Below are 24,791 nucleotides of genomic sequence, written 5' to 3'. Positions count from 1 at the left end.
ATTGAGAAAGAAACTCCCAAGCTTCCTGTTTCTGAGTTAATATTTAGATTTAGTAATGACTAATGATTCACTCCTTAACCATACGCTGAATAGTCTTCCTCTTCTCTCTCTCTATATATAAATATTATAACTTTGCTGAGCAACTTTGCTGAATAACTCATACTTCAACTGATTTTTTTTTCTATTTTAAAGCCCATGCTCTCCCTGCACATGAACATTATTCAGCTCAGAACATTTTTAAATTTTTTATCTTGTTAGCTGAGCTATATTAAAATGAAAAAAAAGTTTAAAAGACAGATAATATTAACTAGTCAGCATATTTTATTATTCAGTTTAATCACAAGACTCCTTATTTGATGCAGTTCTGCGATCTCGCTCCCTTTTTTTTAACCTAGAGTAATGAAATAAGTATAGAATATTCTTATAATTTGGAAGCATCCAATAAACCGTAGCATTGGAAATAAATACCAGGCAAAGAAAAGAAGTTAAATAAATAGCACGTTGCATGTTCCAGTGGCATACCCAGAAATTAATTATAGGGGGTGCAACTCTGTCAACCCATCCCTGAGTACGCCACTGCACCCTACTGTGTAATTAATTATAAACATAAATAAATATTTTTTTTTGCAAAGCGTTAGTGAACGGACCATTTTTACAACACCAATAAAAAAAAATCGCTTGCTAACAAATCTTAATAAAGCATTCTGTTAACAAGATAGCTCAAAATAAATTATAATAAATAATTACAATAAATCAATCAATATATTTATATGATATACCATTATTTTTACTTACATTTCAAAGTACTTCCAAACAATTGTTATATAATACACTTCTTAAAAACACATTTAGGAAAAATTTTACAAAAGCAAATACACGCACATGGTCCTCGTCATTTGTGTCAAAGAACTAAAATGAAATATTATTTAGTGTGAACACTGGAAATCTCAAAACAATGCATCCTGTGGAAGAGCCCTACATAAGCAATACAAGTTCAATAAAACTCTCTTGGAAATCTTCCGACACAGACAGGTTAGGGCCTTGAAGTACTTTTGGAAACACAAACAGTATAATATGTTCCATGTCAGTGGACAGTTGAGTACTGTATGTTATTGTACTACATCGTTATCAGCTAAAGCGGGGAAATTTTCAGTCTGGCCCTTCCTGCTCTTGCTATGAACAAAACACAGATATGGCTCAATTGTTTGTGAGTAGTGTGAATTATGGCAAATCTGCTTTTTTTTTCCCCCTTTCCAATTATTTCTATTGCAAGATGAAAATAATTCATTTTTCAACTGACAAAAAATAATACAGTAAAATTTTCCATGAGAAAAAAGACTATTGTACCAGGCATTTGCCCAAATGCCCGCATAACCAGTCCCACCCTGTTCCTGGCCCGCGAGAATCACTTTAATATGAGGTGCGGCTCTCGGGTAGAAAAAGGTTGGGCACCACTCTGGTTTAATCTTTTTGATCTTGACAATTAACATGTCAAATCTAGTCAAGTCTATCGAACTTGAAAGTCAACAAGTCAAAACTCAAAACTTAAGTTAAAGAGCGATCCTTGACTAGAAAAAAAATGCATGTGTAACAAACGTAAGATCTATATCGAGTTAAATTGAAAGATGCAGTTTGAAAGCATATACATTTTCTGGGGAAAATTACTTGTGTACATGTGACAACATTGGCAAAACGCCCACTTTAAATTCAAAACAATTTGCTATTATTTTGAGATTTTTATAGGCATTGGTAAAAGATAAGTAAATCATTACCACTTATGCGCCTTGACTATTGACTGCTGTCTTCAAATCATGCAAAGGGTTTTCGTTGAAAAGGCACAACAACATCAACTTTATGAACTTCAGAGGAAAATTACATTTCCTTCGTTGGACTATTTATTTCGACCCACGAATGACGAATGGCGATTTTTTTTTTTTTTTTTGTTTACGTTGTGTTTACAGAATTATTTCATTTCAGTTCTTTATTTTAATTTTTTTTTTTACAATTAAATGTTTAATATGTTATTTTTCTAGTTTTAATCTAAATTCAATGCAATAGATTTGCTTATGAAGCGAAAGAGCAGATCTATTTGGTTTCTGCTACTTTTAGGGTAATTGCAGCTAATATTCATCGTAGCCACAACTGTAACTTAAGAAATCGGACTTGTAAACAGAACGACAAAACACAATTAGACTCTGTTTCTAGTGTATAAATATTGAACATTTTGTAATTTGTTTATATTTTCTTTTTTATTAATTGACGTAAAGTACTTTAATCATGGGAAAGCGTAAGCGACTTTCAAATGAAGCAGAAGATTCGAAAGAATCGGAAAGTGGTCAAGTGAAAAAGGTAACGATTCAGTCTTTAATCATTTTTTCATAAAATTATAAATAATCTTAAAACGTTATTTCTTTTGTTATTGGTCACCATAATGCTAGGACTGAAACTAGTGATGCAACAAATTGTGATTTGGCCGAATATTCGGCCACAAACAAGGCCTGACAAAAAATGAGCTAACTATATTCGGCCACCGAATAGTTAGCTCATTTTTTGTCAAAAATAGATGCACAGGTTGCGTTTAAAACACAATTTTGTGTGGTAAACAGTTCAATACGCATTATAAAAGATTTTTAAAAGTGTTTGGAGCGAATTTTTAAACGTTTGCCACTATAAGTTAAAACTTCAATACTATTCGGCCGAAAAATTACTAAAACGAGGAAGATATTTTCCTAGCAACAGTTCTTAAAGATCACAGTTCTATATTTACGCTTAAAACAGCCATTATTTTCTATTGTAGGTATTATTTAATAAGACTTCTAAACTAAATAAGAGAAAAAAGTACAATAAAACCTTGATATCTTGAAACCCTTGATGTCTCGAAAAAAAAAATTTCATAAAAACTCCTATGTATTTTCCATAGTTATCCCAGAATTTTTTTTTTTCGAAACCTTGATGTATCCAAATTTTTGCACAGAAGCTAGTTTCAATTGTCGTATCGCTTTGGCAAACTTTGCTGTAAAACCAGTTTCCGGGATAATTGCTTGAAGTTTTTTATCCTTTTTCTAGGGAATTTCAAGAATAGGGGATAGGGGTAAGATAATAGGGAAGTGTGAGTATGAAGAGGGAGCTGTATTCTTTCTATCTTAGTGTTTTCCCGAGATTTTAGAATCTTTTTGCTTTGTGCATTTCTTTTAAACCTGTTGTCCATTTTGAGGATAGGGCGGTCGATTTTTTGTCGGTTTTCAAGCAAAAACGGAAAATGCATTTCTCATTTTCATCATTCTGCTTTTTAAACACCTACAAAATGGCTGACAAAAAGTTTTTGAATGTAGGGGGCTATTGGCTGAAGATAAAATTAGAATTTTTTAATTTTTAGGTGAAAAAGCAAAATTGAAATTGTTGTTCATTTTAAAATTTCATCCTGTACAGGTACAGTATCGACAATTATAAAATTTCAAATCCTGTGTAAACTATTAAAGACTTAACTAAGTAATCGTAATTCAAAGTGATCCTCTGTAACTATGAGAGTTACTATTAAAAAATATATATCCTTATGTACATTTTCAAAAATTAGGTGTTAAAAACAAAATTTCTCTATTAGAAAATTTAATTTCTGAAGTTATTCTAAGAGGAAAAATAAAGTTATATTTTTATTAATCTGCATACAATATTGGCGTATGTAAATGAAAAACCCTCTAGAACAAAATTTGGAGGATGTAGTTTTTAACAATTAAAGACTATGAGCACCATATTACATTGTAATATACACCATATTACATATTTTTAATACAGATTCAAATTGCTCTTCAATAAAATTGACACGAACGACTGCAATAAAGTAAAGCAAGCAATACAAAATCATTTATTACAATATTTTTAAGAAATTGTAAGCCAACTACAAAGTGAAGCATCAGCAGAAACCTCTGCTCAAAGTGAAAAAAATAGAGATAGACTATTTTCTTTCCTATAATCATTATTGAAAAGAACAAAATGGTCTTTAAATAAATAAAAATGATAAACAAGGAGGGGAGAAAATTTTTCCTAACGTCTGCTGCCCTAATCTGCAGAAAGGTACTTTTCAGAACCAGGTGTACACTACGTGTACCAACCTTAGCTTTTTATGGAAGAAAAAAAGAGAGAAGATATATCTACTAAAAAAGTGCTCAACTTTTTCTTGCACCATCAACTTTGTACAGAAAACCCTTTGCTGTATGAACTACACAGCTGTAAACATTACAAGAATGCTTTTGAAAATACAATGTAGGAAATCACAATTTTGATCATTGACAATTTTTGTATGTTCTAAATTGTCATATTTAATAAGAAAAAAATTTTAAATGAGAAAAAATTGTTTATCATTCTATTAAATTTTTACATTTATTTTATTCTTAGAGTGGAAAAACTTACCTTTGCCTCATGCATGATTTATTGTTGTATTTTATTTACTTAAATTCTTTATGAATTAGAATTATTTTCAGAAGATAAAATAAGAATTACTTTCAGATTAATATATAATCAGGTAAATTATAAGTATTCACACAAAAAACACTTTCAGGTCTGAGCTGTTTCGATCGCATATCTCCCTCCAGACTGGGGTTTTTTGGTGCTTTGCATGATTTTTTCAAAAATACTTGGAAGATGTGCATTTTAGTAATTTTTATTGTATTACATACTTTGAGATGTTTTCTTTTGTAATAAAGGAATTATTTGAATGAAATAAAAATCAATTTTTAGTAAGAAATTATCAAAAAAAAGCAGGTTTGAAACTTTAAAAAAAAGTTCTGCATAGGAAAACATTTTTAACCATAAAAGTTTACCCAGACTCACTTAAAAATTTATCTAAATCTTGAACAAATATCTGAAAATAGGTTTAATTTGTAAATAAACACTATTTAATAAAATTTGCTTTTGTATAGTACATTTCAAAGCACAAACTCAAATTTAATCCCCCTATTCTATTACGATTCATGTAATTATTTCTGCTTGGTGCTGCCATCTCTTTTTTTTAAGTAAAAGGTTTGTAGATAGTATCTAAAAAAGTTAGAAACGCAGGGCCAGATTTAGGGGAGGGCAGGCGGGGCTACTGCCCCGGGGCCTCCACAACAAAGGGGCCCCTACAATAAAATTTTTACAAAATATCCTAACTTTCATGGGTTGAAAATATCGGATATATACATATATATGGGCAGTTCTCAAAAGGTGGGAGCAAACACAGACCTCAACTTTGAAGCTTCAACACCAAATAACTTTCATTTTAATTAACTCAAAAATTTTTGAGTTAAATTATAATACTGTATAGAGACAAGAATTGACATAAATTATGGAAAAAATGCTCTTTAAATGCCCTTAAAAAAATATTTCCTTTGCTAAAAGGCGCAATTTTGGACATACCAAAACGTTAACTGAGCAAATGTACCATTAAAGAAAAATTTTTAAAATTATTTCCATACGTTTCAAAAAAATTTAAAGGTATGAATCTTACTCTGAATAGTTTTTTGTTAATATTTTACACAAATAACAAAAGTAAAGACAGATTATTCACTTTGTAAACGATTTTAGAAAATAGTAAGTTTGAAATTTGATGCATGTCCAAAATTTACGATCTTTACAATGCTATTTTTTGAGAACTAAGTATATGATGTTTTCATTTTAAAGGTGTTTATCGAGCCTCAGAATCAATTTTTAATTGTTTAAAAGTGTTTTCATAAGCTTTTATGCAGTATCTTAGAAGAAAAATAATTTTTTTTAAACGTACATGTGAGATGTCCAAATGGCGTTACGATCTTGACGCCGATAATTCTGTCCATTTATTCATAATTTTTGATGATCTACTGTCTTCTAACCTCAATAAAAAACGTTATTATAATGTTATCTTCTTAAATCCATTGGTATTTTGCATAATTAATATGTTACGCATTGAACAATACATAAATTACAGTAGAAACATGGCTGCTTATGATCGAACCGAAAGCCATTTTGCGCTAAAATCACCAAGCAAACCTCCGTTGGCGACAACACAGTATGCGATAAGCTAAAGGTTACCAGAGGGGAATTCCAATTTGACAAATGTAGTTTATCGTCAGCTGTACCAGTTTTGGCAACTTTATCACCTGCGCTAGGAATTTTTTTTTTTTTATTTTTTCCCGCTTTTATTATTTTAGAATTTTTTTTTCTCTTCTTTCTTTTGGAAACATAATTTAACGATCTCCAAATAGAAATAAGAATTTCTTTCTTCAATAATTTTTTTAGACATCATTTTAATTCTTATGACATTAGAAAAAATATTCATTATTAAAACTGATGTCACTTTTTACAATTGTATTATTTTTAATTTGAAGCTTTTTTTTAACCTTGCATCAATTTCTTCAAAATCATTCCAAAACTTTTATTATATGTAAGGAGCAGCATGTATAGCCATTCAAGTATTTCATCAATATCCTCTTTATTATTAAATTGCAAAATTTAAAAAGTAGTAAATAAAATTTTCATTGGAAAAGTTAAAAATCAGATTAACAATTGTCAAAAATCATGAAACTTACGTTATGATGATGTCCAAAATCTGTTACCTACAGACTGCTGATTTAATTTGCTAACTAACAATTTTTACAAATACCTGCTGTCTTTTCATGTTCATATATTGTGTTCTAGGTATGCATACTATAGAATAAAAGCAAAATTGATGTCAAATTCGAAAATTTTTGAAATTGCTCAAAGTTAACTTTTTTGTTCCCACCTTTTGAGAACTGCCCATATCAAAATATTCGGATCTATATCAAAGTATTGGATATTTTCGAAAATATGATGACCTTTTCGAACCCTGATTAGGGGCCTCCACTTCTTCGTTGCCCCGGGGCTTCCACACTTCCAAATCCGACCCTGTAGAAATATATAGAATTCGTACTTTTATAGCTAAGAGAGTAAAAATTTGATCCCGAGAGAATCTCGGGCTTAGTTCCCTTCACCAAAAACGGCAACCCGAGTGATGCTCGGGCATAGGCCACAAAGTGTTAACCTTCTTAATATATGAGAAAAAAATATATTGTTTTTCAACTTTAACCGAGAATTTTGTACGTTTGTAGTACAGATATTTTTGGTTCTTATTCATGGATGAATAACCCTTAAAAGTGGCAATGCAGATAGTATAACACGAATTCACTTAAGTTTCCCATTAAACATGATAAGCATAAATAAAAATGTTTAAAACTTTCAATCTGCAAAAATGACATACATTTTTTGTACAGGATTCGGCCGAAGCAGAATAATAAACTAAGTATTCAGCCGAAGCAGAATATTCAGTAGATGGGCCAATTCAACGTTAAAATGCAGTTCAAGTCAGCCTAATGGCACTAAATTCAACTAATAAAATGTGTTTAAGTTTTGCATTACATTTTAAGACACCCTATGCTCCATTTATTTTGATTTTAGCACTCTATTTTAATCATAATAAAAAGTTTCTGTGCAGTCACTCCATGCTTCCATCTGTAGAAATCACTCTCCTTTTCTTCCCAGTTTATGCCGCTTAATTTCAAGAAACCTAATTTTCAATTATAAAAAAAGATTATTTCCAAACAGATACAAATGTAATGTGAATAGGTTACGTAACTTTTTTAGTTTTTTTTTTTTTTTTTTCAGTCTTATCTTGTATATTTTGTTATATCCAATTTACATTGTTCTCATTATTTATTTTTTTCAGCCAAGATGGGTAAATAAACAAAGAGTTTTAGTTTTTGCTTCTCGGGGAATATCATTCCGTGATCGCCATCTCATGAACAATTTACGTACCCTTATGCCACACTCCAAGCCTGGTAAGAAAATAACTTTCTGCTTTTACTTAATCATTTATAATTTAATTGATGATATGAATAAGCTTCCCATGAACTTTTGATATCACATCAAAGTGATTCCTAACTGTCTCAAATCTAAAACGTGGCATACATTTAGAAGCTATTGCCAAAGGATGTCAATGAGCTTATAGCAAAAGTTGGATTGTCTAAGTTTCAGTTCGAAGGTGAATGTAATTTGGATCGATGAGAAATTTAGTTATTTTTTGTATTGTGTTGAACTAAAAACATCTACAGTTGATATATGCTATTTAACGACTTTCAAGGGACTACAAAAAATCGTCCTTAAGTAGAATATATGTCCTAAAATAAAATGGGAACAAATCTGATATACCCCCCTCTTGGCGACTTTTTCCTGTTGGCGCCAAAAAAGCGTCGCCAAGAAAACTATGTATGACGTCATATGTCATACATCGTTCTTAGCGATGCTTTTTTAGCGCCAACAGGAAAAATTCAAATTATGTCATTAATTATTTAATGAAATTAATGCATTAATTTTTTTCCTTTGTTTCTCCGGGATACGAGCCCTCGGTCTCATAGTACTTTCGTAATGAGACCCCTGCCTCGGTCTCATTACGAAAGTACTATGAGACCTCGGGCTCGCCAGTTATCCCTCCGACTGTTAATATACATCACAGTCGGATATAAGTCACAGATCTCCTCCGTTCAGTATACAATAAAGTCACAGATTTTATGTGAAATTAACACCATTTTTGTGCTACAAAAATGCCAACCAGACCAAAATACAAACTACCAGAAACACACTAAAAACACAATAATTCAAAATATCTTCACTTACCTAACCTCTTTATTTTCAATTAGTTTAAATATAAAAAATCTATTTAGGACTCCGGTACGTCCAAACGTTGGACGACCTGACGAAAAAGAAAAAGAAGATTCATTCAAAAATTTCAATTGATACATTTGGACAACATCACAAACCGAACTCATAATTAAAATAGAAAATTCAACTAAATTAACATTAAAAAACAACAAGAAAAAGAATACTCTAAAATAAAGTTTGAATTGAAACTTTATTTTAGAGTATTCAACTTAAAATCTCCCTAAGAGTGGAACATATGAGCACCTACCTCCTAAAACACATACACGTGCAAAAACAGACTTAGAGAAACTACTTTCCAGCGTTCAAGTTGCAAAACCAGGGTTGCCAAGTTATCGCCTTATTGGCGATTTTCGTATCAAGCGAAAAATTAAAATCTCGCCAAGAGGGGGGCATATCAGAGGAGAGCCATAAAATGCTTCTACAACTAAACTACAGTGGAACATCCAGGACCATGTAAAGTTGTCTTGCATAAAGTCGTTAAATAGAGTGTTGTTAAACAGAGTACCAACTGTACTTTTCAAATTTAATCATATGCATAAAGTAGCTAAATGTTTTTTTTTCACCACAATATTTTTGTGCTCCTAATTTTATTATTGTATTAAAAATGTAATGCATATTAATTGCAGAGAAAATTTTGCTTCCCATCTTCCCATTTTTTTTAAAAAAAAGCATATTTGTTGATCACATTAGCAAACAGTATTGTCATTCTGTATTACATTATCACATGTGTTAACAAATGTTGTATGGTGGGGGTTTTCCCCCCTCTTATAATGCTGCTTAAAATTTAAAAAGCAAGTTTATTTTTTGTGTTAATTGTTAAAATATTTTTGTTTTTCTTTTAGAATCAAAGATGGAAAAGAAAGGTCCATTGCATCACATTAATGAGGTATTATACTTCTTAATCTAGTGCTAATTTAGAAAATCAAATATATTGATTATTTATTTTTACATCAAGGGCATTTATAGCATCATTTAACAGTAGAAAGACGGAAGCGCTCGTTTTGACCGCAAACGATTTTCAAATGCTCATATTTGCTGCGTTTAATTTTCAAACTCTTTTTCCTTCGTTGACTTTTCCTGACTATTTATTAAGATCTTACAACAGTATTTTTTTTTTCTTTAGCATAATTATTATAGTCCCTATAAATGTTTATACCTAGAAAGACTGACTACGGTCATTTTGACCGCTAAGTGAACCTTTTTTTATGCATCCGTTTCCTTTTATTTTCTCTTATCAGTTGTGTGTACTATGGACTATTGTTAGTTGCCAGGGTGAGTAATGTTCTTTTGAGCTTGATTAGTACCTGCTGGTCAGGTTTAATTCTTTGAACTGTTAGGAAAATGCAAAACACCTGCTGGTTGCATGGTTTCAGTTTTCTGCTATCTGCACAGGAGGCAAAGTTAAGGAAGGTAAATTTGAAAAGCATGTGACTGGACAGGTGGAATTACTTTGGGTCTAAAAAGAAGTAAATATAAACAGGTAAATTCCAAAAATGTTTGCTGGAATTCTTTTGTGAACCAAAGCATGTGCTTTGCTTGAAGCATTGACGTTTATTTTCTTCGATGATAATGAAGTGCTCAGTCACATAATTATCTTCATGATGTCAAGAAGAACCGTTGGCAAGCAAAACTTTTAGGAACATTAATTCCTGAAACTGTTGCAGATTTATCTAAATCAGATTATGGTTCGAATGAACAGTCTGACTTATCTGAAGAGAAATATATTTTTAGCGATGATAATAGTTTGCTTTCATGAGATTATTGCGAATATTTTTCGGAGCTTAGATTTGCAGAAAAGGATTGTTCTTCTGAGTTAGAATCAGAAGAAGCCTCGCTAAGGAAAACTGATGCTCAAAATATAAAAAAACAGTAAAAGAAAAAGGGAAAAGGGTCCGACGCCGAAAAAAAAGGGGAAAATTTCCAAAACAGAACTCTTATTTCTCCAATTTCCTCCAAGTCACCTCCACTGATCAATTTTGCTGCATATAAATAAGTATCTACCTCAAGAAAAAGATTAAAATGGTGTGAAATTAAACTATGCGAAAATAAATCGAGCATATGTTCCGATTGCCAAAAAAAAAAAAAAAAAACTGTTAATGGCTAATATACAGGTGACGTGATAACATAAGTATTTCGAAATACTGCAAAAGATAGTAATGTACGGTATCTTGCGATACTTAGATATTTTTTAAACCAAAACATGCATGGTTGATTATAGTACTTGTTAGTTATTACATGTAGTGATGTGGATCGGGTAAATACCCAGTGGGTAGGTAAATATTTTTTGGGTATTTACCCAAGGCCTGGGTAAATACCCAAAAACTGGATATTTTACAAAAAAATGCAAAAAGTGAGTCTGAATTTTTTTTTTTTAACCTAAGTATGAAATAATTGGTAAAACTGATACATACACATGTATTACACAGTTTATAATATTTTTTATTGGAAGACTTGATGAAATTATGGAAGAAACATATCGTGAACCAAAGAATCTTTCTTTTCAATGTCATAATTGGACAAGTATAAGCAATTCAATGAAGAACTTCAGGATTTCAAAATCATAATTTAGGTTAGTCATATCCAAAATGAAAAAAAAAGGAAGCATGAGAAATGCTTGGAAGAATTTACTGAGAAGTTATTAAGACTATGATGTTATTTATTTATTTATTTTATTGATGTTTAAGTGGTAATGTGGCAAATATAGAAACAGTTTTGACATTTATAAGCAAAAAAAAAAATGTTTTCTGTTGCCTTGCGCATTTGCATTTGCTCCCCAGTACTTCATGATGAAAACTTATTCGAACTATTTTTAATACACGCAATTAGTGATATCGGGTGGGAAGGTAAATATTTTTTTGGGTATTTATCCTAAGGCAGGGTAAATCCCCTAGTAATTGCACATTTTGCAAAAAAAAAAAAACCTTCAGGTGGTATCAAAAGGTGATGATTTTCTTTTTAAAACATAAACTGGAAAATTAAAGATTAAAAATATAAAAATATATATATTATAATTTCTTTAATTAAAGGTGTAATGAAATCTTATCAAAAAAACTGTCAGAATTTAGAATGAATTATTCTAAAACTTAAATAGGATGGCAGGATAATTTAATTTTTTATGGGGTTAAGCAAAGGGATTTAAGTTTAATTTTGTCACATAGATGGCACTAGCGCAACTTTTCGTTGATTTTTCATAATATCATGCTACTAGTTAGTTTTGGCTTTGAGTTGTAATCAGTTTGTCCAAAGCCTCCTAAATACTAAATGCCTATCACATTTGCTTTAAAAGTGATCCTCCGCCGGTACACAAACAACGCTACTACCTGACGGCAATACATGGATGGGTGGTTCTATGACGATGAATCCAAGCAATTCAAATCGTTAATTGGTTAATTTTAAAATTTAAATTTAGAAGTTAACCAGTTGTTTTTCTCAGCTTTTAATTTCTAATGCTTTCGACCTTCGATAGTTGGCAGTAGCCAGAAGACCAAAAATATGCTTACTGGAATCATTTTGCTCTATGTTAAAAGGGAAAATGCAATAGGCATTTAGTATGTAGAAGGCGTTAGTTTGTCACTCACTTTGTATTTGTACTGGTAAAACTTTAAATTTTGCTTTGAAAAGTGAAAAACAAAAAAGAAAGATGGGGACATAAGATGGGGACATATCCAACACATTTAATGTGAACATATTAGATTGCTAAGTTGTTTCACACAATAATTCTTTAAATATGTGATCAAAATACAATTTTTGGGCAAAAATTTGTTTTGTATATGATTGGTTATATATATACATAGTGAAATACAGACAGAAAAGTATTTTAGTTGAATATAAATTTTTGAAATAAATACCCGGGTAAATACCCATTTTGGGTATTTACCCGGGTATATACCCTGGGTATTTACCCCTAAAAATAAATACCCAGGTATTTTACATCACTAATTACATGCTAAGAAAATTTTCTTTTTTTTATACAAATTTGATCTTTCTCAATGCCAATTGTGTAAAGCATGTGTATTTCACTTGATCGAACATAAAATTAAAAAAAAAAAGCTATCTAAGACTTATTTGCAGACTATATTACGATTAAATTGTTAAATTAAACTTTGACATGTTGAAACAAAACTTTTCTATGGTTAAAAATCCCGAAAGGAGGAAATTTCCAATCTTTTAAGTATGGCGGTCAAAGTGACCGCTGCTAGTCTTTCTAGGTATACGCAAAACGCCGTCTTTCTAGTGTTAATGAATGTCTTCACAATCTTGTTTTTATTGCATTAAGCATCATCAAATAAAGCAGTGAGAAGTAAAGGGATGTAAGTGTATATTTTCAAATTTTGAGCAAAATGCGTTTAAAAATAAATTGATTGATTTGAATTTTTTTTGTAAATCATGCTATACCATAGAAGCACCTGCCTGGGCTACTAATTCTATCTCTTGTCATAAGACAGAGGAGTGGTTCCCCCTAACATTTGTACTGGTTATCTCCAATTTTTTAAATTTTGACACTTACATCTCTTTGCTTCTCACTGCATCAAATGTATTTTTCTTACTTAATGAAGTTACACAGGCTTTTTCATAAAATACTATTAATTGTAAGGATTTCACAGCTTTTTGTTACACCTGTGAAGTGTTACAAAATAAATTTCAGTTCATTAAACTATTAGCATCGATTTAAACATCTTTATTTTTAAATCCCTCAAATGTTTCTCTTGTACCCAAATTTTCTATAAAATTATTAGTTTTTGGGATTTTTCAGTAAAGATTCAAAAGATTGTACTTTAGCCAGGGTTGGGTTTTAGATTGTCCAAAAATGGGTTAGGACAGGACAGGTGGTTTTTACCATCCTAAACTGTCCAAAAGTATCCGAAGCTGGGTTGAACTGTTCAAAAGTATGCTAAAGGGGTGTAATCTAATCGATTCCCATTTACTGCAATATTTGTAATATGTATGAATAAAGATATTAATGAGGTTTCATTAATGAGTATAATATTTTTCTACATAATATTCATTTAAAAATATCTTTAAAAAAATTGCCAATAATTTTAATACATAAAAACTTCCTTACATAACAGTTGGCAGAGTTATAAAAGGAAATTCACAACACTGCCAAGACAACTAATTTCATTTCCATTTATAACTCAAAGGAATGTTATTAAACCTGCAATATTAGGTGCAAAAAAAAAAAAAAAAAAAAAAACAATGTTTTTGATGCTTGGTGCAAATGAGTTTTACATGATGTTTTAACAAAAATTATTTTGTAAATCATAGGTTGATGGACGAGAAATTTATGATTAAACCCTTAATTTAAAACTTGTGACATTCTCTTTTTTTTTAATTTCATATTTTAAATATCATACATTCAGTAACTACAAAAAAATGATTTACTGCATTTAAGTCATTTATTGCACTATATTTTGAACACTTTCTTCTGCACTCATGCATAAATGTTGAAAATTTTGGTTTATGGAAGGGAAAAAAAACCTTATGGATACAAACTGAAATTTTCAATGAAGAATTTTAATTTCCCCGTAACTGGATTAAAATCAGCTGTATAAATAAGTTACATATACATTTATAGTTAAATCTTCACATTGAATAAGTATATTAAATAGTCAAAAAAATATATAACTTTATCATATTTTGTTCTGTTTTTGATATTTTCTCACGAAATATAGTTTCTCAAAAAATAGCTTTAGACACTTACGGACACAAGGGTTTTGAATAAGATGGTAAAAACCTTGCCAATCCTGCTTTCAATTGCACAAATGCATAAACATTATCGAAATTTTGTTACTATTATCAAAAATAAATAAAAATAAACTCATGCATACAAATTGAGATTTTAATCAAGAATTCAACTTCTGTGTTACTAGATTAAAATCAGCTGCATAAATAAGTTGAATGTTCACATTGAATAAATGTTCAATATAAAATATTTCTTTGATACATTTTATTCTGTTTTCTCACAAAGTAGTTTTTCTTAAAATATAGTTTTGGACAGGACAGTAAAAACCCTGGTTTTTACCGTAGTCTCCAAAACCTTGCCAACCCTGACTTTAACATAATTTTCCCCTATGTACCTATTAAAAAATAGTTTTGTTACTGAAAGAAATGCCAAAAGATCTCTTTGACTTATTTTAGACACATTTTGTTGAGTTTCAAAAATTCCATCTAGATAGAAACAAACTTATTTTATTTAGTAATGTTTATTTTTTCTTCTTGTAGATTTGCGAAATGAAGAACTGTAACAATTGTATATATTTTGAAAATAAGAAGCATAAGGATTTGTATATGTGGTAAGTTTATTTTTTAAAACATGTTGGGTGTAAAACGAATAGAGAAATAAATCTGAAAGAGGCTTGAAAAAAGTACCATGGCTCTGCACTCGACCAAATAATTCTATTTGTACACACAGGTAGTTTTAAAAGATAGAAGTTTAAAATGCAATTGTAAGCTATTTTGGTAACGTAAAAGAATGGGATTGAGTTCAATGACTCTGTTGTAGCACTCTTTTACGATAGAAGCTTCAAAACACAATTTTAGACAGTATCCGCGAAGATGTATTGTGCTTCTAAAATAATTTTAAAAGGACTATAAGATGTTGAGAGAAGGTGTTTGGGGACGCTCCCCGGAACCCTTTTTTTTAAATTTAAATTGAAGGTTTATAAACGCAATTGTAGGTATCTTATGGTAAATATTAGACGAAAGGATGGAGTTCAGAGATTCTCCCATGTCATTTTTAGGAATTGAAGTTCCAAAAACGCTACTTTAGTCTATTTTCGGAAGTGCTGCATTAAAGAAAGCTGTGGGGCTTTGCCTAGGAATTTTTTCGAAATTTTAGTCTTGAAAATACAATTACATGCTATCGATGGTTACTTCAAAAGAAGGGATCAGGCTTAAGTACTCAACCGCAGCGATTTTTCAAAACTAAAGTTCTGAAAATATAATTTTAGGTCTTCAGTAGCGCCACTAAGGAATGGATTGAGTTCAAGGACCGCTTCTCTTTATCATCCTTGATTAAGTCCCTATTTTTGTTTAATTTAGATAAAAATTTTATAGGAAAACTTCCTAAAGTTTTCCATAAGTTTTCCATGTGAAACAACACTTAAAAATCATGTTTTTTGATAGTAATATTTTAGATATCTATTCTTATATTTTTATTTATTAAAATGCAATAAATCTCTTGTTAAGGTTTTGCATTACTTCCGTTTTCACCTTTGAACTTTTAACTACTAGCGTACTGGTGCAACTTTTAATTTCAATCCTTTAATTACCTCCCTTTCTCTTTTATCTTTTCTTCTGTTAAAAACATATTTCTGTGGACCATGTATTTTTCTCTACTTTGCTGTGATTTTCATTTAAAAAAAAAGAAATATAAATATGCCAGCGACCTCTATCTAGCTATCATATTTATTTATCCATTCGCTTTCTTAAATATTACTTGCCATTGGTTTCTACAACGTACTAAATACTTGTTTGTTTCTTAAAAAATGTTTGAAGCCTGCATTTCTGCCGTCCTTAGTTAGGTGTTCCATCTGCCATTTTAAACAAGAAATAATCAGCATCGGCCCATCAGCCAAAAATTGCATCGTTCGAGCCCTAGAGTTTACCTGGTATAAGACTGATCATTCTGATACAAAACAGTTTTTTTCACTGATACAAAACTGTTCGGATACAAAATTGGTATTTTTGCTGATACAAAGTTGATACAGAAAGGAATTTTTGATTTTCCACCCCTGAAATAGCCCAAAGTGTTGTGATAACCAGAGTTGAACTATGCAACAGGTTGAAAAATCCAGAGCTTGTTAACATTAAGATTATGCACCATAAGTTCGAGACTTTGAAAGGGTGGTATGAAATCGGGGTGTCAAGATAATGAGGTTTTACTGTATAAGTTTTTAAAAACTTATTTTTGATGTAGAAAATATCTTTAAACCGTGGGCCCATAAGAACTTTATTTGGGTTCTTAAGCACCCTTCATAGAACTTTTAAGCATATAAACCTTCCATACATGCTCATATCTCCTTATTATACCATTTTAGTACCTTTAATCTCACAGGAAGATAGTACTCTTAATGTTCTCTTTTCACGAATAAATAAATAAATGCCAAAATGTTTACAAAAAATGGAACATAACAAATTTACTAGCAGATCCCTGATAATTATTTGTTAATTTTTCTTTCATTGAATTGTTTAGTGTATAGTATAGCATTGCTTTGTTTTTGTAGAAGACATTGGTGGACTTAAGACTGAGTTCCTGGGGAGGCAGGATTTTTTTTTTTTTTTTTTTTTTGAACAACAACCCCCGCTCCCATGTTTTTGTGTTTCCTGTGATGCTTAAGTCCATGCTTTACTTTTTTGTGTGTTGTTTCCATTAATGTGTGTATTCAAGCTGTCTTTTTTTAATTGACCTTAAGAGAGGGAGCTGGTATCAAGAGAGTGACGCAAGGCTCCCTTTTGAGTGGGAAATAGAATATCTCCAATTTTAGGTGGCCGGGGGTTTCTCCCCCGGAGGAAATTTTATAAAATGGATATAAAATTCTGCATTTTGAAACCTTATAAAGGTTAATTGGATAGACATAGAAATTGATAACTAGTTTATACAGTTGTACTGTATTGTTCAAACTTTGTAAGAAACAGCCATTTTAAGTTAGAAAGAAAAAATAAACTATAGATTTCTCATTACAACTTCCTTTTTTAATTATAAGTAGTGCAGAAAACGAAAAGGAATGGAGGTAGTGTATCAACTTTTTTTCCTGGTTAAACAGATTAACAATATGGTCTAGAAGTAATTGGAGCCCACTTTGTGCTTAGGATTTTCAAAGTCTTATCTAATTATTTTCAAGGACTCTAGAATAAATAAAATTATTTAACGCACTTCATTTGTGCTTTCCAGTCTCTGATATTTTAGCACTTGATTGTAAACTTTTACAGTCCTGTTCTAATTTTGTAAGAAATAGCTATTTTAAATTAAAAAGCAAAAAGAAACCATAGATTTCTCATGACAACAATTTTTCTTCAATTGCAAGTAGGGCAGAAAACGAAAAGAAATAGAAGTAGTGTGTATTTTTTTCCGTGCTAAACAGATAGATAATATGCAGAAGAAGTAAGATAAAAGCAATCAATACAAAGAATTTCCAAAATACTGCATTCAGGATTGAATAAATAGCAAGATATGAAACATGTGAGTCACAAAAATTTATTTCAAATAATGTTACAAACCTGAGAACCATGATTTTTACATTTTTAATACAGGACGTGGCAAGGAGCTGAATTTGACATATTTTGACATTCTTCCCCCTCTACCATTTGTTAGAAATTTTAAAATTTAAGGTTTGTAGCCACACATTTCCAAATATTCAAGGTTTTCAAGCACTTAAAAATGGAATTAGTTTTTTCAAGCAATTTCCATTTTTTAAGGAACGAATCATGAATTTTTTTTTGGGAGTTAGGGACCTACTTCAAAGCAGGGTCCCTAAGCAATAGCTTGTTTATCTTATAGGCAAATTCGGCCCTGTTTGTAATTCACTCTTACCTGCAGATTTTTGCTTGATTTTTTTTGTAATTTTTAAGAAAATTCATCAGTTTTTACGGTTAAAGGATTTTTAAGATTTTACCAATCTTTGTTAGGTTTTTACAGACTTTTATAAAATTTCAGAAAAATTTTCAAAACTTTTGATGACTCAATTATTTAGATTTCAATAATGACTAGGACTGACTCACTTAGACTTAGATGATTATAACTTACCTTACTTTTTAAACAGTATTTATAAAGTAAGTAAAATTGTACTCTCCCTCTAAGTAAAAAGATTCATTTAATCAGAACACTTAGATAACTGAAATTTATGCAGTTTGCAATAGTATTTATTTTCTCTCTCTCTCTCTCTCCTAAAAAAAAGAGAGAGAAGAGGAAAAAAACTATGTTTTTTAGAATTTCTCAAAAGGCCAATTAATCTACTAAGAACATAAATATTATGCAGAAATATACTTTAAATGTGGACACAAATTATAACGAGTAGATCGTTCTGTTAGCGCGAATGGGGGAGGGGGAGTTTTTTCCCCTTCGCTTTAGGTTCTAATTAAAATAATCGTCAATTATTATAAGTGTTTCAGCTTAATGTATAGCTCGTTTAGCCTATATTTTCATTCATATACTTGCCCAAATGGTTTTCAATCTAAAATAGTGAATTTAGACACATTTTCAGCACCCCAGTGACAGCTGTACTATTTGTATTTAATGTTCATTTTTTTTCCCCATTTCTTTTCTCCCATCAGAAAAGGACATTCGCTTTTCTCTTCATTTTCATTAAACTATTCAAAAAAGAAAAAGTCATGATTTTTTTGTTTTAAGATTTTGGAAGATGTGTTGTTACTATATAAAGTCCTCCCAAAACTGGGGGGCATTGAACCAATGCCCCCCCCCTATAATTCCACCCATGCCCTTCTGAACTATTCAAAAAAGAAAAAATAATAAATTTTTTTTAATATTTAGAAGATGTGTTACTATATAAAGTCCTCTAAAAACTGCCCCCCCCCCATAAATCCGCCCATGGTAGAAGAAAGTACAAGTGCCAATATTGCATTTTGCTTTTCTATTTGACAAACTGAACCTGTAAACTTTTACTATGGGGAAAAAAGTGCTCTTTAAATTTTAATTGCATTTTGACTGTGGATTATTTTCTTTTAAGGATTTCTAAAGTACCTAATGGACCATCTGCTAAGTTTTTAATTGAAAATGGTAAGTCTTTTTTTTAAGCACTAATATTCTTTTATCTATTTTTATTTATATTTTCCCCCTCCAAAAAATACATATATATTCATTCATCACCAAGTTCTTCATCCTGTATCATGTTGTATGAGAGGTTTTAGTAACTACTATATTCACAGTGCCACCAAGATAGGAAGCAAAACACTCTTCCAACACCCAGAACAGTTCATTTCTATGACCCATGCTTGGAATCAAACCCGAATCATTTTGGTGAAAGATAGCAGCGTTAACCACTAGACCACGTCTCAAACCCATCTCATGTAGCAAATGAAAAATACAGTCAAAATATTTACCTTTGTGTCGGAAGTTAACAACATTAAACCAATGTTTATTAGACCAATTGAAAATTGCAGGTTCATGCGTTGGAGTCAAAGAAACCCCTTTTAAATGCAAGACAAACTTAAGGATATTTTTAAAAAAAACAGTGAACAAAAGCTTTTGCTGTATGTCACTGCCTTATTGTATGAAAGAATTGTTTTCTCAGAGACCCATTTTAAGTTATGATAAGCTAACACAAAAACAACCTGACATATTCCACTTCTTATTATATATTTTCAAGACTTTGATTATGCATATTTTTGATTGGGTGAATTTTAGTGAACAGTTCAGGATTTTTTTTTATCTTGTTAATATTTTATCATGCACTTCATTAAAAAATATTTTTAATTGCAGTACATACAATGGAAGAATTAAAACTGACTGGAAATTGCTTAAAAGGATCAAGGCCTGTGCTATCTTTTGATAAAGTAAGCAACGTCACATTTCTCATTGAAAAAAATGTCCTTAAAAACATTTTATCAGTAGTTGTAATTGCATTTTTCTATCATTTTCAGGCATTTGATTCTCAACCTCATCTTGCTCTTTTGAAAGAAGTATTTACACAGGTATTTATGTCTTGAAGTTTTTTGTATTTAGTTTTTAAAAGCTAAATTTTTGACTACCTTAAAAAAAAATCAAAAAGAAAAAATCAAGTTGTGTCTATTTACAAACAAATATTTCGATTACATTTTCTTTTCCCTGCTTGTTAAACTTTTAGCTAAGTAAGCTTGTTAAATTTAAGTTGCTGTTTTGTTTACAAAATTTAATGTAATAGTCATTTCTAAACAGAGAATGACAAATTTCTGTTTTTACTGTGTATTTATATTCTATGGTTTTTATTTATATGCTATGATTTTTGTTAAAATTCTATTCTTTTTCTTTTTTTTCCTTGAAATTTGTTTTAATTCATGAGATTTTTTTTTCTTTTTGAATCCCCCCTGTTTTTACTATGGGTAATGTGACTGTTGTGACAATTGCTTGGGATTTGAATTTTTTGTAATAAAAAACAAAAATTGAAAGAGTTAGCCAAAAACAAATAAATAAGATGAAAATGTAATAAATAAAAGAATCCCAAGAGAAAAAAAATCTGTAATGAAATTATTTTTTAAAAAATATTCTCATCTTTTTTTTTTGACCTAAGTGTATTGATCAACACACATTTGATTACTGTATACTTTGGTATGTTATGCATTGTAAATAAATCAGCATTTTAAGCAGTGCTTTTCAATTTTTTTAACCTTGTTGCTCAATACCGTTTTCGAGAATTTTTCAGCATTCATAATTAATTTTTTTGATGCATATGACAGAACTTATAACTAGAGCCTAAGCTACATTCAAATGCATCATATTTTTGCTCATTTTGTCACCAGTGCTTAAAAGCAGCAACTTTTGTTCATAAAGTGGAACTTTAAAGAGTTTGGCTATCAAATTATTATTTTTTTTCCATAGTGCATGAATTTCACTTCAATATTCTTAAGATACAATCAGTTTTGTTACTGTAAATTATTGATTGGTAACAAGTTTCTTGGGTAGACTACAGTGTACATAAATTACACAGCAGTACCAACATTGCTCTAGTTTTCCGGCATTATTGTGCAATGCCTTAATCAATGTGCTGTGCCATAAACTATGTAGCAGAAATAGATTGAAACTGTTTGTCAGTCACAGTTATTTAACTATAACCAACTTATAAAAATAAGTTCTGATTTGCTTGTATAACAGTAAAGTATTCTGGAAACTCACAAAGCTTATGTTTTTTTTAACAGATTTTTGGTACACCTAAAAATCATCCCAAGAGCCAACCTTTCATCGATCATGTATTCAATTTCACATTTCTGGATAATCGAATTTGGTTCAGGAATTATCAAATTGAAGAAGATGGTGGCTCTCTTGTAGAAATAGGTAACTTTTAAGTATTTTAACAGTTGAATTTATGATGAAGATAAATGAGTTCAACCGTCGTCATGCAACTTATTTTAATGCTAAGAAAAAAAATGCAAATTTTTGGCTTTGCGTGCAGAAAGTCAAATCTCTGTCCTACTTGGAAAGGTTTACTGCAACATTTTCCAACTAGGTTTCCAGAAACTCCAGTGCTGACTAGTTTTCTCTGAAGTAAAAAATAAAACTAACATATTCAGTAGAAAAGGAATATTTTTTTAAAGATGAGATATAAAAGTTTTTAAATTTTGAAATTGCATCATTTAAACAACCTGCATGCAGAAAGTCAAATCTCTGTCCTACTTGGAAAAGGTTTACTGCAACATTTTCCAACTAGGTTTCCCAGAAACTCCGAGTGCTGACTAGTTTTCTCTGAGTAAAAAATAAAACTAAATATTCAGTAGAAAAGAATATTTTTTAAAAGATGAGATATAAAAGTTTTTAAATTTTGAAATTGCATCGTTTAACAACTGCATGCAGAAAGTCAAGTCTCTGTCCTACTTGCAACATTTTCCAACCAGGCTTCCCAGAAACTCCAATGCTGACTAGTTTTCTATGAAGTAAAAAATGAAACTAACATATTCAGTGGAAAAGGATATTTTTTAAAAAGATGAGATATAAAAGTTTTTGAATTTTGAAATCGCATCATTTAACAATTTTATATATCCCACTAAAATAGCCAGATAGTTTACCTGTCCAGGGCTGGTATTTTACACTCAAAATGGAAGGAAACAATCAAATGTTTAAAAATATTTAGTTTTAATTGCACTTTGATTTTGACTCTAAAATTGAAGTATATTTCAAAATAGTTTCTTCATTTCGATCAAAAATAACATTTTAAAATTTTGGTATGCATGTAATTAAAATTTTTATTTCTTTAAGGTTCTTAAGAATGAAGGTAACTTCGTTTTCTTATTCTTTAATGTTTATAAACTTCAAATCAGAAACCTATAATTTATATTCATTTTGTAGTTTTTACAAAGCATTTAACTGCGTTTTTTTTAGGACCAAGGTTTGTTATGAACTTGATAAAGATATTTGATGGAAGTTTTTGTGGATCTGTATTATATAGTAACACCAATTATGTAACTCCTAGTGCGGTAAGTTTACATATCTTTAAATTATGGGTATTAATTTATTTGATGTTCTAAAATTGATGCTTTTACTACTTGTTTTTAACAACTTAGTAATTATTTCATAATGCTTGCTCTTTTACAGAAATTTATTTCAGTTTAAGTTCTTGCTATTCAAATTAAAAATTTAACAAGAAGTTCTGACAAAAGATTTAAGTGAAGTTTCTGGATATGATTGTGTTTTTATTTTAAAATAAAATTTCATGTCGTTTTGGAAACACAATTATATTTTAAGGTTTCATACATTCTTTGAAAGCTATTTTTCAAAAAAAGATAGAGAAAAAATTAATACCTGCCAACTGGACTGGTTTTCCGGGGTATTCCTGGATTTTAAGGAATTGGCAATTATTATTTTGTATGCAGAAGTGTGCCCAAAAAATACAATGCATCTTAACAAAGCATCACTCATATGGTATAGGAAAGAATTTTTTCTCAAAATATAATGCTCTTGATGAAAACATGTGCTCTCCATTAACTTCATCACCTTCTGAAATAGATTTTCCTTTTCTTACGCTTGGTTTTTACTTAAGAACTGCAAATTTCGAACAAAAACAATGTCTATTGGATATATGTTTTGCTGTATCTAATTCAACCTGCATTGAAAATATCCTTGTTGCTTCATAAGCGCTGATCAGTGCATTTGATTCATTACAGCAAGGGGTAAATGCTATTAGCTGTTAAAAAAATTAAATTTTAGATTCTTCATTTGTATATTAAATGAAACATTTATTGAAAAAAAATAAATAAAATTAGCTTAAATGTTTTGATGTTCGCTAGTAGTTTTACATTATTTTTGCTGCATGTTGGAAGCTCCCTTTATTTTGAAAAATTATTTTGCAATATAAACTTTTTTTTATTTCAGTATTTTTAGTGATTGAAAAAATAATTCTTACCTGTTTATAAATTTTGTTGGAATCCAAAAAATAGTTTCAAAAATTATAAATTTGTAAATGTATGTCATTTATAGCAAAATAATGAAGTTAAAACTCTGTAATTATAGTGGCTCAGCATGTTACATTTCACTTAAATTTGAATTTTTAAAAACATGTTCAAAGCATAGATCAGATGGTTGCAATTCAATTTTCATGATACACTAATTTAGATATTCTTGTGAGGAGCTAATGTTTTTTTCTAGAAATATTGCATCCTGTGAGTCATGGAAGGTGTGAGCAGAAGTTATGGAGATGCATGGATTTCAAAAATCCAATTGTAGCTGATACTCTGACTTTACGGCAGAGCCAAATAAGCCTCGTGACACAGAAACAAAGTTGAGTTTTGCACTCTCTGATTGTATACCACAGTCACATTAGTTATGCTTCCAAAACCCTCATTTTCAAGCCTTCCCCTCCCATGAGAATATTCTGGTTGCATTAGTGTTTTGCATACATGTATTTAATACTGTCAAATTACTGCAATGTAATGATGTATTTTGTTCTTGATGTTAGTTTTAATAATACTCTTCTTTTGTGTTAATTTACAACTATAAAATTGGAAGATATGCATGATTTTTTATTATTTATTTTAGCATCGGAGGAACCTGAAGAAGGAAGCAATCAGTCGGTATAAGCAAAAGTTCGACAGTAAGCGGTTGTTGGCAATGAGAAGACCTGAAGAGTCGTTCAAGACTGACCCTTATGACGAGATATTTAAAGCAGGACAAAGTAAAACAAATTTGTTGAAGGGACAGAGTAAATTCACTGTAAAAAAGAAAAAGAAACAGACTGTTAATGCGGAATAAATATCATCAATATATTTGTATAATTTGTCTTCTTAATATCTTCACACTAAATTACATACTTTTATACTACTTTTATAACAGTTGGTTTAACAGTGGTTCCCAACCTTTTTTGGCCCATCGCCCCTTTCGGAAGTTAAATTATACCTATCACCCCCCCCCCCCCACGTTCTTCCCTTAAAAACACAAATTAGATGGCGCTGATTTTAGTGAAGAT

The 24,791-nt window shown here is 30.3% G+C and overlaps 2 protein-coding genes across 4 annotated transcripts in view; one reads left to right on the top strand and one right to left on the bottom strand.

The window, feature by feature from the left end:
- The window catches only part of LOC129222091 (actin nucleation-promoting factor WASL-like), a 36,384-nt gene extending 34,441 nt beyond the window's left edge, over window positions 1-1,943 (bottom strand). For all 3 annotated transcript variants that reach the window (XM_054856526.1, XM_054856525.1, XM_054856527.1), the window contains exon 1: window positions 1,773-1,943. The gene's annotated coding sequence lies outside the window, so the exon portion shown is untranslated. The remainder of the gene's footprint in view (window positions 1-1,772) is intronic.
- Window positions 1,944-2,192: 249 nt separating this feature from the next.
- LOC129223270 (ribosome biogenesis protein BRX1 homolog) lies at window positions 2,193-24,577 on the top strand. The gene is made up of 10 exons (XM_054857835.1): window positions 2,193-2,349; window positions 7,694-7,805; window positions 9,528-9,571; window positions 14,908-14,978; window positions 19,371-19,420; window positions 20,123-20,196; window positions 20,284-20,334; window positions 21,535-21,670; window positions 22,712-22,806; window positions 24,365-24,577. Exons 1-10 carry the CDS (start codon window positions 2,278-2,280, stop codon window positions 24,575-24,577), a joined length of 918 nt encoding a protein of 305 aa, XP_054713810.1. The 5' UTR covers window positions 2,193-2,277.
- The last annotated feature ends 214 nt before the right edge of the window (window positions 24,578-24,791 follow it).

Source organism: Uloborus diversus, chromosome 5 (assembly GCF_026930045.1).
Source record: "Uloborus diversus isolate 005 chromosome 5, Udiv.v.3.1, whole genome shotgun sequence".
In the NCBI taxonomy this organism is placed as follows: domain Eukaryota; kingdom Metazoa; phylum Arthropoda; class Arachnida; order Araneae; family Uloboridae; genus Uloborus; species Uloborus diversus.
This window is presented reverse-complemented; position numbering and strand designations above follow the sequence as displayed.